Source organism: Astatotilapia calliptera, chromosome 20, assembly GCF_964374335.1.
Source record: "Astatotilapia calliptera chromosome 20, fAstCal68.1, whole genome shotgun sequence".
Lineage (NCBI taxonomy): Eukaryota > Metazoa > Chordata > Actinopteri > Cichliformes > Cichlidae > Astatotilapia > Astatotilapia calliptera.
Window position 1 is genome coordinate 28,679,928 of NC_137441.1, and position 13,416 is coordinate 28,693,343.

The following is a 13,416-nucleotide window of genomic DNA, read 5'->3' on the forward strand; positions in this document are numbered from 1 at the left end:
TAGTCCTATTTGTATGATAGCCATAATATGGTATGGTTTCAGTTTATATTAAAAATATCATTATGATGCTTGAACCTGTACGCCAAAACTGCAGTTTTCAACTTTCATTGTCTTGTAAATAAAAGAAAAAATAAAAAAATATAAAAAATAAAAATAAAAATTAATGAAACTGATTTCATATCAACTGGATTTCATTCACGAGATCACTAAATCACCATGAAGACATTTTATGTTTTTCCATTAAACTTAGTTTTAAGCCAGTGGGCTGAAATGGAATGCTTTAGTTTAAATCAGTCTAAAAGAGATTTATTTATTACTACATGCTACTCATGTCTTATAATTTAAGGGACACAATGCCTATTAGAATTATTCAGAATCAGAATACTTTCTTCATCCCAGGTTGGAAATATAAATAGAAAAGAGAACATGTACTGAAAACAAGTAAAAACAAATAAAAAGAGACTCAATGGTAAAATAAATATCAGTCATTACATATTTAGAAACTTTACATTCATATAACACAAATAGGTTTGCGCATACTCATTTTGAATCTAAAGAAAAAACAAACAAACAAAAATATATTACTATCAGGTTCACTAGCATTAGCTAACACGTAGCTAACATGTCTAACACTAAATCCTAAATAAAAACAACTTAAATATAACTTAATTTAAATAGCTAAATATGTAATAAAAATTGAGAATTGAGTCAAAACACTTGAATTTTACTCTACATCTTTGAATCTGATCTGATTTATTCATTTGTCTCAAGACAAATAACATTATTATGCAATAATCTTAATGTGACTTATAATTGTTAGGTATGTTGAGCCATTGATGGAAAGAGGTTAGTCAAACTATGTTTTTCATGTTTTTTCCTTTTGATGATGAGCTCAAAGTAAGATTGTATAGCTGACTTTAATATCTGAACAAATGAAAACTCATTCATCAATGGCTCTTAATAACAGTCATTTATAATCTCAAAGGAACCAACCTGGTAAATGATTGGGGAGATGGAGAAAAGGATGGAAAACTGGTAAAAATCATGAAAAGCTCTTAAGGTGGTTATAATGCATCTTTACTTTGAGCTCTGTATAATTTAATTACTTAGCAGCTCTTCAGATGATAAAGTCCAGCGCTACCTTAAAAATGACCACAAGAGTGCTACATGAACTAAGGGCTTGGAGATTTTACAGATTCATGACATGCCAATTTTTAGAAGAATTGGAACAGCAAGAAAAGGTTCTTCCTGCTGTCTTTGTTCTTCAATCTCTGTCTCTCCCCAAGGTAATCCAATGCCTTGCTGCCACTTGCAGCCTCAGCATACTGTGAAATGGGAATCAATGACATACTTTCCAAATCAATATGGACGTCCAACACTTGAGGAAAATGGAACCGATTTAGCTTAGAATTACCTATTATTACATCTATGCAACAGTTATTTTGCCATGTAAAGTACCCATATCTGCAAACAAAGTGATTATCATGTCAGTGTTGCAAGTAAATGTATATGTATAAGCACCAGTCTGAATAGAAATATATAGGGACATTTTGTACAAGAACTGAAAACATTAAATAAGCTTTGCATGGGCAGCACAAAAGCCATATTAACCGAGCAAGAGATACAGTACAAAAAATATGACACATCATGGGCACTAGTCACTTTTAGTGACAATATCATCTTAATAGAGTGTGGGAAAATGAGACAAGGCAAGTATCTCATCCCTCTGTAAATAAGTGCAGAGTCAAAACTGATGTATTTTAGTTGTCACTACAATAATAATAATAATAATAATAATAATAATAATAATAATAATAATAATAATAATAATAATAATAATGAACATTCCCATTTTAGAAGTGATCAAATATGACTGCAAATAAAATATGTATCATAAATCAGAAGGCTCATTACAAAGCTTTAGCATTTTGACTCCTCTTTAAAAAAAAAAAGAACAAAACAACCATAAGTTGTATTTATGGATCAGAGACCAAATTAAAAAAAAAGATTTCTTTTGAATATTTAAAAACAAGAAACATGTAGCAAAGGATCCAAATTAATAGTGGTAAAATAAGAAGTTCAGATTTACTTATCTGAAGTAAGTAACTGAAACTCAGAAAAAAACATTATATAATGTTTACATTGGAAAAAATAAGTATTGAATGTGTCAACATTTTTCTCAGGAAAAACATTTCTAATGGGGCTATTGACATGAAATTTTCACCAGATGTAGGCAGCAATCCAGGTAATCCGCACATACAACGAAATCAAAACAAATAAGTATTTAAATCAAGTTATGTGTAATAAAGTGGAATTACGGAGGGAATAAGTATTGAATACATAAAGAAAAGAAGCATCACGTGGCTGCATGGAGGCTGGAAGGGCAGACAATTAAAAACTTCTCAAGTCAGTCTGAAGCATACATGTGGTGTAAAACGCAAACACACACACCCACACACACTGAGTTTGTATCCAGAAAGGCTAAAAGTAATCCCAACCCTGACCCTTCTCCCATGACTATGTGAATATGGAGAATCAGCTTATAGAAGTTATTAGTTGTTTAGCTGCATTCATGAACAATAGCAATGCAACAAGCATAAAAGCATGGATGTGAGTGACACAGCTGCACAAGATGCTGTAGGCCATCTACAGTAAACCAACATAGTCTCTAGTTAATGTGAAAAACCTTTAGATAACTATACCTAGCAGTTTTTCTGTGCGAAGGACAAGGTCAAAGGAACTTTGGCCTTTTTTAAACTCTAGCTTTAGTGCCACAAAAATGAGCAGCATGGAGAAATCCTCTGCTAAAGCTCTGCAGGTCTGAACCAGAGCGCGAGTTTGATTTAAAAAAACCAAAAAAAAACCAAAAACATAAATGTGAAGCTGGACCATACCTCAAAAGTCAGTTTTTACTTATATGCGACCCAGATCTGTTTTTTTACATTCTTGATTACATGTAAACTGAGTTCAATTTTATAAATATAGTGTCAAATCAGAGCCAAAAGTAGCCTAATGCCCTGTGGAAGTTGCTATTTCTCAGTTTTGCCTGGGGTAAAATAAATAAATGGTCATAACTCAAATGCAGGTCTGCTTTTATTCACTGCAACCTCAGTCCGAACAGTCAAATCAAAATTCATCACTTCCATGGCCTGAGTGTCTTGCTAAGTCTATCCTGGCATGTCTCTCTAATGGCGATACATCCTGAAATTTTGGAGGAAATCAGTTTCAGTGTAGACAGACATGCCTCAAAACCCTCCTGGCTCTAAGTCTGTATCCACATATTTCTGTACAACTGCACGATGACTTTTGCATTTTCTTTGTGTCTTTTTGCATAGTTCACATTTGAATGTGATATTGGACACATTTAAAAAACTCAAAAATCATTTGTGTTCACTTTTTGGTCATTTTCCTTAGTTTAACACATAAATTGGTGACATGCAAAAATCAGACTTACATCATAGTGCCTGGACTTCTTAATGTCCTTGATCGGTGTGATCTGCTCTCCTTTCTTCTGGGAGGGCTTGGTCTCTTTGGAAGTTTGGTTCTCGGGCTCAGTCTTGAGCTTTTCCTCTGATGGTTTTGGCTGTTTCTCGATCTCAGTGGTTGTTACTGGTGTCGTGGATGGTGCTGTAGTCTTGGTCTCAGTTGGCTGTTTGGCAGCTGCGGGTGCAAACGGGCTGCTAACGACACTTCCCGCCTGTGGCTTCTGGCTCTGTGTTTGGGGCTGGCCTGGCTTGGTCCCTTGCTGGGTGGTAGGTTTGTGGAGGGGACTTTGCTGACTGATTGGTGTCTGGTGTCGAGGCGAGCCCGTGGGTTGGTGCTTGGGAGACGGATGAGGAACAGGAAGTGGAGGCTCATCAAGACCTTCTCCAGACATCAGCCGCTGCGTCTGGCAGTTGAGACATAACCACTCTTTTTTCTGAAACAGCGAGAAGACAAAAAGACAAACATGTAATTTGTTTTGTGTGTAATTGTGATACAACCTTAGCCTTACTGCACCAAAGATCGCTTTATGTGGATTAACTAATATTGTTTCACATTCATAACCTGGTTAATATTCTTAACTTTCAACTCAGCATTCACTTAAATAGCAAACTACAGCAACAGCCTCACACACACATACACTCACGTACTGTGTACACTGAAAATCTTATTTCCAGACAGAGCTGTCAGAGGTGTAGCGGCTAAACTGAGCTGATGCACATTTCTAAAAGGCCAAGTCGCTCTAACAGCTACTCCCTGTTTCATCAGATCAACTCTACTCGATTTCACACACTGTGAGCCTGAGTGGCAAAAAATGAAAGACTTGGTGCACAACAGTGTACTTAATCTACCTCGTAATTTGGTCTTCTTCATTCTGACAAAGCCAAACTAGTAGCATACAAATATATTTCGAAAATTCACAATATCATAAACATTACTCCAGAGACGCAACATTTTATTAGAAACTCATCACCTTTCAAGATAATATGACAAAGAGGTATTTACAAATTTGCTTGCTGCAACAGTTTTTCATTTATCCACCTGGTGAATATTAGTTTGTTATTCCCTTCTTCTTAGTAGTGAAGTACAGTAGTGCAAATGTTGGTATTGTAAGTAAATACAAAAACTGTTTTGTCAATACCAATACAGATGCTGATACTATAAAGGCAGCTTAAATAGGAGAGAGCAGTGTGTCATGATTTATGAGACGAATTATCAACAATTTGTAAATGCTGAACACATTTTAATGACCACTAAATCACTATGATTTTTAATTTCACATTAATTATTTAATAAAACAAAACACCTTTCATCTTATTCTGTGTTTTAAAACTGGAGTTTTTGGAGACCCGAAATGTAAATGTACCTGTCTAAAGCACTTTAGGTCAACTTCTGTTGTTTAAATGCAGTGTTGGGGAGTAACGGAATACATGTACTACCGTTACGTATTTAAAATACAAAATATGAGTAACCGTATTCCATTACAGTTACTGTTTAAAAAGGTGGTATTCTGAATACAGTTACTTTGCTGAAATAAAGGGATTGCACGGCGGTCTTTTCCTGTTTCATATGTCAGGCTATGCTCTCTCTATTTTTGGTAATTCCGTGCCGGTGAAAACCCAAACAAAACACGCATTAAGAGGCTGAAATGCCTGTGTCTCAATCTCACGTCTCATAATGATGTGAAGAAATATTTTTTTTAAATTATTTAATATGAAGGCAATAGGCAGAATGTTACAGAAATAGCCCTAAAGAATGTAGCCTCATGGGCAGTGTAGTCCGTGCTGCAGGGAGAATAGACTGCCATACCCGTTATGTGTCTGTGTGAGTCTATCAACTGCAAAGGATTTTATCTGCCTCTTTAGCTTCTACATAAATAAAATGTACTCATGTAGCACTTTTTATAGACAGAAGAATCACAAAGTGTCAGGGGCTGGGTCTGTGACGTTTTGAGGCTATTTTGTATTTTAGATTTTCTTATGTTAAGTTTGTGATAATAGGTTCTTGTGTTATTAATAGTTAGGATTTAGTTAAGTTTTATTCTGGTTTTTGTTTCATCTTTGTCTCCTTGTTTACGTGTCATGTTTCCTGTCCAGTGTGTCACGTGTTTCATGTCTGTGTTGTGTCCACATTGTCAAGCTCGTGTGTCATGTCTACATCTCTCCATGTTTCCTGTTTTATTGTGAAGAGTCCAGTGTTAGAGTCTAGTTAAGTCTCCTTCTGTTCTTTGTCGGGTCGCCTGTTTATCTTCATGTCATGTCTCGTCAGTCCACAGAGTTTTTGCTACTACTCAGGTTCAGGTTCATGTTCATGTTCAGACTTTTTTCACATTTATGTTTGCATGTTCCTCTTCAGTTCCATGTTCATGCCTTATGTCTTTTTTTTCATAGTTTAGTTTTCCCAGTTTAGTTTTTAGTTTAGATCTTGCCCCTATTCGCCTTGCCTTGTTTTGTCTTCACGTTTTTTCAGTCAAATAAACGACTAGCTTTTTTTTAAACCTTAGTTTGTTTCTCCCGTGTCTGCTATTGTGTCTGTTCCATAAATACACCGCCGTGCTTCATAGTGTAACAGAAGAAACAAACGTATAACATCAGATCAATATGAAACACAATAGAATGCAACATACAACACAAAGAAGTAGCACTAAGTGGTGTTGTAGTGTCGTGCGGCCTATTGCTAACTGCTCCAATTAGCTAGTTGCTAATGGTGAATTCTACCCCATGAGCATTCAGAGGGTTTTTTCTTAGAGTTCAAGATAAAATTAACAGTCATCAGTGGCAAGAAATGATGAGAGTGACTAAAAACAATAAATTATCTACCTGTACAACACATAAATGAGGTGTAACACATTATAAAGTGTTTTGTCCTATGCTAACACTGACTAATAGAGTTAGCAGCACAGCAATACTACAGGAGTGAGGTCTAAGGCATAAAACTGAGAAGAGGGTTAGTTTTAAATTTACAGTTGCATTTCAACATAATATATAATACTTATGCATTATGTATTTTTGATGATCTCTCCAGTATCTAGCTCACCACCCACCAACGCCACCAGCACCTTCTGTTTATTCTGTGCCAGTGTGTCTGTTTCTGTCCATGACAGCTAATGGAGTTTGGGGCTGAAGAGCAGCTGTATTACTCATGTAATGAATAATTGACAGAAGCAGTTGTTCCTCTTCAACACTTATCTATCATCTCTATTCTTATTCACCTCCATCGAGTCCTTTCTCTTTCTCTACACCAAACTCACCAAATCTCTTTCTACTGAAACTCCATTCTCTGGCTCATTCTGCCTTTAATAGCTCTCTCCCGCTCTCAAGCCTCCTGTATTTGCTCCATCCCCTGTCTTTTTCTGAATCCTTTTGGGAGTTTATCTGCGATTAGATGTCACACAAAAGACTCCATCTCCCTTAGATTTCACAGTGACAGTGCTGCTTTGGGCTGGGCAGTGAGCACTATAATTGGCACAGGATTCACAACATTAATAAATATAGTAATATAAGCTGATCCGACAGTTTTGAAAATGCTAGCCTCCAGTTATCATGACCAGCTAATTACAGTAAGAAAAACAATTAAATGGTAGAGGAACTAGAAGCTGAACAGACAACAGGTTACATCCAAGTGTTTGTTTTTCTTTTTTCTTTTTAATCATTTATCTTTTGCCATTTGTCACCAAAACTTCTTTTACAATATAAAATTCACAGAAAAACTCACATTTCAACATTTAATTTGAAATGACTGAATAATGCAGCTTAGGATACGTGAAATCTTAATATTAAAAAAATTTGGATCATACATTTAAAAATGAGGGGGAAAAAAGATCAAAAAAGTATGTGCGCTCAATGAAACCTAAAATTTAAATTCATTTGAATATCCTATTCCCACCAACATGGCTTCTGCATAAAAAAAAAGAAACAGATTATCAGAAGATGGAAAATCTTTTTGCGCATTAGGGACTCATAGCATTACAGAAAGAAAATATTTTGAGACGCTGTCACTGGCATATCTTAAATGCCTTCAGCAATTATAACTGAACAAAGTAGCTGATGAGGAAGTTATCTTCTGATTGGCTGCCTCGATGCTAACTGTAACTGAAAATGAGTTTATATCCCAGTGATTATACAGGAGATGTATCACTGTCAAATCTTTAAGCTCAACATAAATGAAGCTTAATTGGGGTTCAGGTTTAAACTCCTGAAGAATACATTCTGAATACAGTACAGTACACCAAATGAATGTAAGCCGATGTAATGCCCTCTGACATGATGGAAACACAACTCTGTGTGTGTACATCCCCTGAAGCACCACATTGTACTGTAGGTTCTGAAATGGTTGAATCATTTTTCAACCCTAAAGTGAACTCATTCCCTCCTTTTCTCAGAGAGAGTATATTCAAGATGACATTACAGGGAAGTTTGTGTGTGTGTGTTTTCCCAGTGGTGCCCACTTAGCCTATATAGCACAAACAATCTGGCCTTTTCTACTCCTGTCAATAACACTCACTAAAATGCTCCATCAGTGCTAATTCATGCCGCAGAGCACTGCTGTTTTCTTTTCATGTGTCATTCTGCAGCACATTCTGAATCTTCTCTTTCAGAATGTCTGTCCTTTTACAGCATGTTGAGCATAGCTGGATTTGTTTTTGTCCTATACCTTCCAGCTCTCGTCTTTTTTTTTCTTGTCTACCTTTCTGCTCTTTTTCAGTCCATTTCCTGCTATTTTCAGTTACTCCATCTATTTCGCACTTAATAATAGGGAAAGAAATGGATTTGCCTTTTATTCATACCCACCTGTCACAAGCAGCATTTCCCTGCCACTGGATTTTATTCGCAGAAAATCTGTAGCAGTAACTTACTATTGCTTTTACTTTGTCTTATCCAAATAGAGGTCTAGCAATTGCACCTTCATGATGGAGAGTAACAGTACTGTCCAAAACTCTCAGGCTTACACTCATTTCTAAATAGGTGCAGCTATTTATTGAAACATACATTTAAAGTAAGACTTGGTGTAATTCAAACGAGCTTGTAACTCAATATTTGGTATGATCGCCTTCATTCTTCCAACACAGCCTGAATTCTTTTAGGCAACTTCTTTGTCATTTCTTTAAGTAGTCTTCAGTTCTCAGGCTTCTTGAAGGACATTCAAAGCTCTTCTTCGGATGCCTTTTATTCTGTTCGCTGTCAAGATGCTCCCACACCGCTTTAATAACACTGAAATTTGGATCTCCATGAAACCTGTTGATACTGATTTTCAGTCCAGTTCTTGTTTCCCTTCTATAAAAATGTCATCTTGACAGCCATCCTTCCATTCAGTCTGTTGGGTTTGGTGCTAGTTTTTATGCTTGAACAAGTCATAGGTCAGTGTTAAGCGGCTTCACAAACAAAGCACCATTCTTCTGGCTCTCTTCCACAGTGTGTCTTTGTCCTTTCTTCCTCCCCTCACCCCCAGGCGATCACGGCAGATGGCCGCCCCTCCCTGATCCTTGTTCTTCTGAAGGTTTCTTCCTGTTAAAAGGGAGTTTTTCCTTCCTACTGTCTTGCTCAAAGAGAGTAATTCGACTGCAGGAATTTTCTCTGTAATCTTTTACAGGCTTCAACTTATAATCCTTAAAGTGACTGCTATTGTAACTTGGCTCTGTATATATAAAATTGATTTGAAAATTGGAAAAAAAAGGACAGGTACAAGGACTGGACTGAAAATGAGTAAAAGAGCAGCCTATGTCCAAAGAAAAACTTTGAAAGACATTCAAGAAAAGCTGGAGAAATATTATCCAAAGGCACTTTAAAAATGACAAGAATGTCTGTTTCCTTGGAAGAAAAAATTTTTAAAAATGAGATGTGGGTCAAGATTTTTGCACAGGACTGTATTTATCTCTGACTCTGGCCAAAGCTGCATCATCTATCGGCATGATTTTCTGTCGCTCCTTTCTCCACTACATAGTACTGCTACTATATGTCTGTGTGGACTATTACATTTACATGGCTGGTTCAAGGCTAGTCTTGCTATTCATAACCAAACTTTGCATATATTGTAAAATGATGAGTTACGAAAAATTGCCACATCTTTTATTCCACAGCTACAAAATATGACTAAAGGCATTTGATGAATTCTGTTATGAGCTGTGATTTAATATAATACACTGGTTACACTAGCAACACTCTTACTGGTCCCGAAATTCAGTTTGTACAGAAGACATCGATGTCAAATATCTCTATATCTACCGAGTGCGATTAGTTTATTGTTACAAAGACATCCCAACCTTCAGAAGCACTTCTGTCAGTTTCTTAGTCAGTTTCATGATTTTCTTTTTCCTGTTTTACTTCTCCCACATTTGCACCTGAAGTTTCTATTTTTTTCTTTTCACCACACAGTCATTAAACTTGTATCTTCTCCTTCCTCTCTCCTCTCTGCCTGTCACCCTCTGTCTCTGCTTCTCTCCCTCCAACAGAGCAAGGGCTATTTTTACCCAGAATGCCATTGTTCTGCTCGAGCGCACACTTCCTTAGCACAGGCTTCCGCTTTAGGCAGCACTCTACTGCGGCACACATACACTCATATCCTCACAGAAGCACAAATGCACGCATGTAGACACGCAGCTCACATCAATGCAAAATGGAGGAGGCGTCTGTAGCTGAAGGCTTACCAGAAAGAGAGAGGGATGACAAGCAGAAGGAGGAAGAAAAGGAAAAGAAGGGAAGCAGAGAAGCTCATAGGGCTGGAGGGGTGAGGAAAACGGGAGAGTGACACAACGTGTGCACATATACTGTAATTCAGCTCAGCCTTTAGTCATGTGGTTCCCTGCTGAGCCTGATGCAACTGGCTTCAGTTTGTGGCAGAGGAGTACAACAATGTGTTTGGGTGTTTCCGCCCCATCAAATCCCTCATCACCCCCAAAAATAAAGAGATAAAAAGATTAAAGAGATCAAATAAATAAAAAAAATCACAATTACATGAAGATGGTCGAAATGAAAGTCCAATTTTGGAATAAGAACAAGATTAAAAAGAGCTTTTTTGCAAAGTTGGATCACTCCCATCACACCATAGATGCCACTGCTATGACTGGCTTGGTCTCATATTTGTGGACAGTCAGCTGACCAGTGATGCTATATATTCCATACTCATCATGACATAGGAAGAGCATAGTACTTCATCCAAATACATGAGCCACATGATGTATCCACCTCTTCTTCATGAACATCATCTTGAAGTACTCACTGTTCAATAAGGGAGTATGCTGAAGCAACACAGCTTAACCTCAGGTCGGACTCTCCGATGAGCAGCAGAGACAGGTTATGATTGACAGCTGACTGGACCTTTCAGTTGACTTGCAAAGTAGCGTCAGAACCTGCTGAGCTATGGAAGTACTTCCTTGCTCACTTTATCCTTACAAATCAAACACAACATAACTCAGCTATCAACGCTCTATTTTCTTTGAGAATAAAAACATCTTAAATTCTACCCCCCACCTGTTTTTTGGACCTAATTTTTGTACACACCAAGTAAGACTGGGCGATATATTGCGTTTTTAAATATATCGATATATTTTTATACGAGATATGAGACGTGACAATATCGTTTATATCGATATAGTCTATGTTACGTTATAATTATACTTATGGAGCTGCTAGTTTGCCTTTCTTTCGTCCACTTTTGTCTCTACGCTGCGTTACTCTGCCTCGCCTCTCTCCTTCACTGAACACACCTCCCCCTCCCCCATCGCTTCACCTGCAGGCAACGACAAGATGGACATGGCAGCTATCAAAGAGGAGCTGGTCGGTAAAAAGAAAACATTTGGATATTACTATTCAACTGCTGGTGGAGGTAATCTTGTTAAAATGACATTAACACCATAACTGCATTAATACGGCAAATCTCTGTTAATGAGTTACCGCGTATCGCCCCGTGCGTGGGGCTCGACAGCGTCAACGCGTTGACACAACGGCCTAAAATCCTTTCATTTTCTCAAAAATCGACAGTGCGCCTTATGTTTGAATCCTGGTTGTGCTTACTGACCATGACCTGACCACGGCGGGCAGCAATCAGTCAAAAAATGTTTTAGTACGACGTTGATAAGCTACGAAACCGCACCGCTTGATGGTTGTCGGAGCATTTTCAGGATTACGGCCTTAGTCAGGAGCCTCGCGGAGTAATACGTACTGTGCTTCAACGTAATATTACTGGATTGTGTGTGTATAAGGACCACAAATGGCACCTGTTCAGAGACATGGTTACAAAGAGGATTTCAAACTCCAGGCAGCTGCGAAATCTGTCTGTCTTTGTTATTATGCTCAGCGTCTTTTAGTTTACATTTTGACTGCACAATTGTGAGCTTTCAGTTATGCACAAAAACAACATTGTTTTATTTTATTTATGGAGCATTATTATTTAATAAATGCTGATAATTTATTTCGGAGTAACTTTTTCATGTGCATCTACGCTGTATGTTAATAAAAGTGCCTGTGTGAGACCTGGGACACAGCTTTGACTAAGAACTCTCTTTTTGTCCTCACTTTATGGCTTTAAAAAAATATCGAGATACATATCGTATATCGCTATCCAGCTAAAGAACATCGAAATATGAATTTTGGGTCATATCGCCCAGTCCTAACACCAAGTCTTGAACCCCAAAGACACTCTGTAATGATTTTTGGGCAGGTTTCACTGCTTGGTGAACAGGTTGCATCACCTCTCTCATTGAGCCTGAGCAGCCTGACTTTTATATGGCAACAAAAAGCTGATTTCACAGGAGCCCTCCCACATAAACATTTTTCCTCCTGCAATTTTCAGAATAGCTTTCGATTGTCCTCCATCTCCATTCTAATTCCTCCCTCTGGAGCTCCATCTCCTCTTCAGTTTCTACTTCGTCTCTGAATTTCTTGCTGTTTTCTGCACCTCATCCTTCTCTCCTGTCTGCTGTCCAGCATTAATATTTCATGTGAACAACTGCACACACACACACACACACACACACACACACACACACACACACACACACACACACACACACACACACACACACAAGGGGAATATGACTGCGAGCAAATAACTGAGAAATAAACAAATAGCCAGAAAGTGAAAAACTATGTGATAGCAAACATTATGATCACACATGCACTTGTGGAAATGACAAACACTGTGCACATATTAAACTTAAACTTTCCATTACGTCAGTACTTTTTAGAAGGTGCCTCTTTTTTCTTTTTGTGTCCTCTTGTTAAATTTCAGATTTCGTAAGACTCTCACATAAGTTATTTTGGATAATTCTACAAGTCCCAGAGACTCTGGTTTCATTTAGATTTCCTATTGTCAAGCCAACAAAGTGAAGTGAATTAAAGTGAAGCGAGCTCAGAAGAGAAAATAGGATGAAATGAGTATGACGCATTGCATCATAAAATTGTTTGGCTGAGACTAATCTAAAAATAATAATAATAGTAAAGAAAATCCTTGATTAAAGAAAAATGTCAGTGTGTTTATTTTTATTTTTTTACATCCCCTTTTGGTCGCTTCATACAACATGTACACTAAACATTGGAGCCTCCTGTGAAGTGAAACATGTATGACAAATCAGTCAAATGTAGATCTTTTGTTAGTGTTGGATTGGATTAGGAGACGAAGAAGCAATAAAAGGTGGAGAGGAGGGAGAAGGATAAGTAGAACAAAGTATAGAAAAACATAAAATATGAGAAATTAAGCTTGAGGAGGAGGGAAAGAAGGAAATGAATTAACGGTTGGGGATGAAAAGGAGGAGGAGGAGAAGGAAACAAAAATAAATTAGAGAAGGGAAGGGGGTATGGAGGGGGTGGAGGAAAGGCTCACAGGGAGGACAAACAGGTGGAGGATGAATTATAGGTGCTTTTGTGGTTATGTAACCGAAGCAGGTCTCACTTTCACTTCACACACATTTTAAAACATTTTCTCATTTTATCATCACAA

The 13,416-nt window shown here is 37.5% G+C and overlaps 1 protein-coding gene across 2 annotated transcripts in view; it reads right to left on the minus strand.

The window, feature by feature from the left end:
- bsna (bassoon presynaptic cytomatrix protein a) overlaps positions 1-13,416 on the minus strand; it is a 93,404-nt gene that overhangs the window by 42,161 nt on the left and 37,827 nt on the right. For both annotated transcript variants that reach the window (XM_026154698.2, XM_080295428.1), the window contains exon 2: positions 3,455-3,919. In XM_026154698.2, the coding sequence (XP_026010483.2) occupies positions 3,455-3,919 (465 nt within the window). The remainder of the gene's footprint in view (positions 1-3,454; positions 3,920-13,416) is intronic.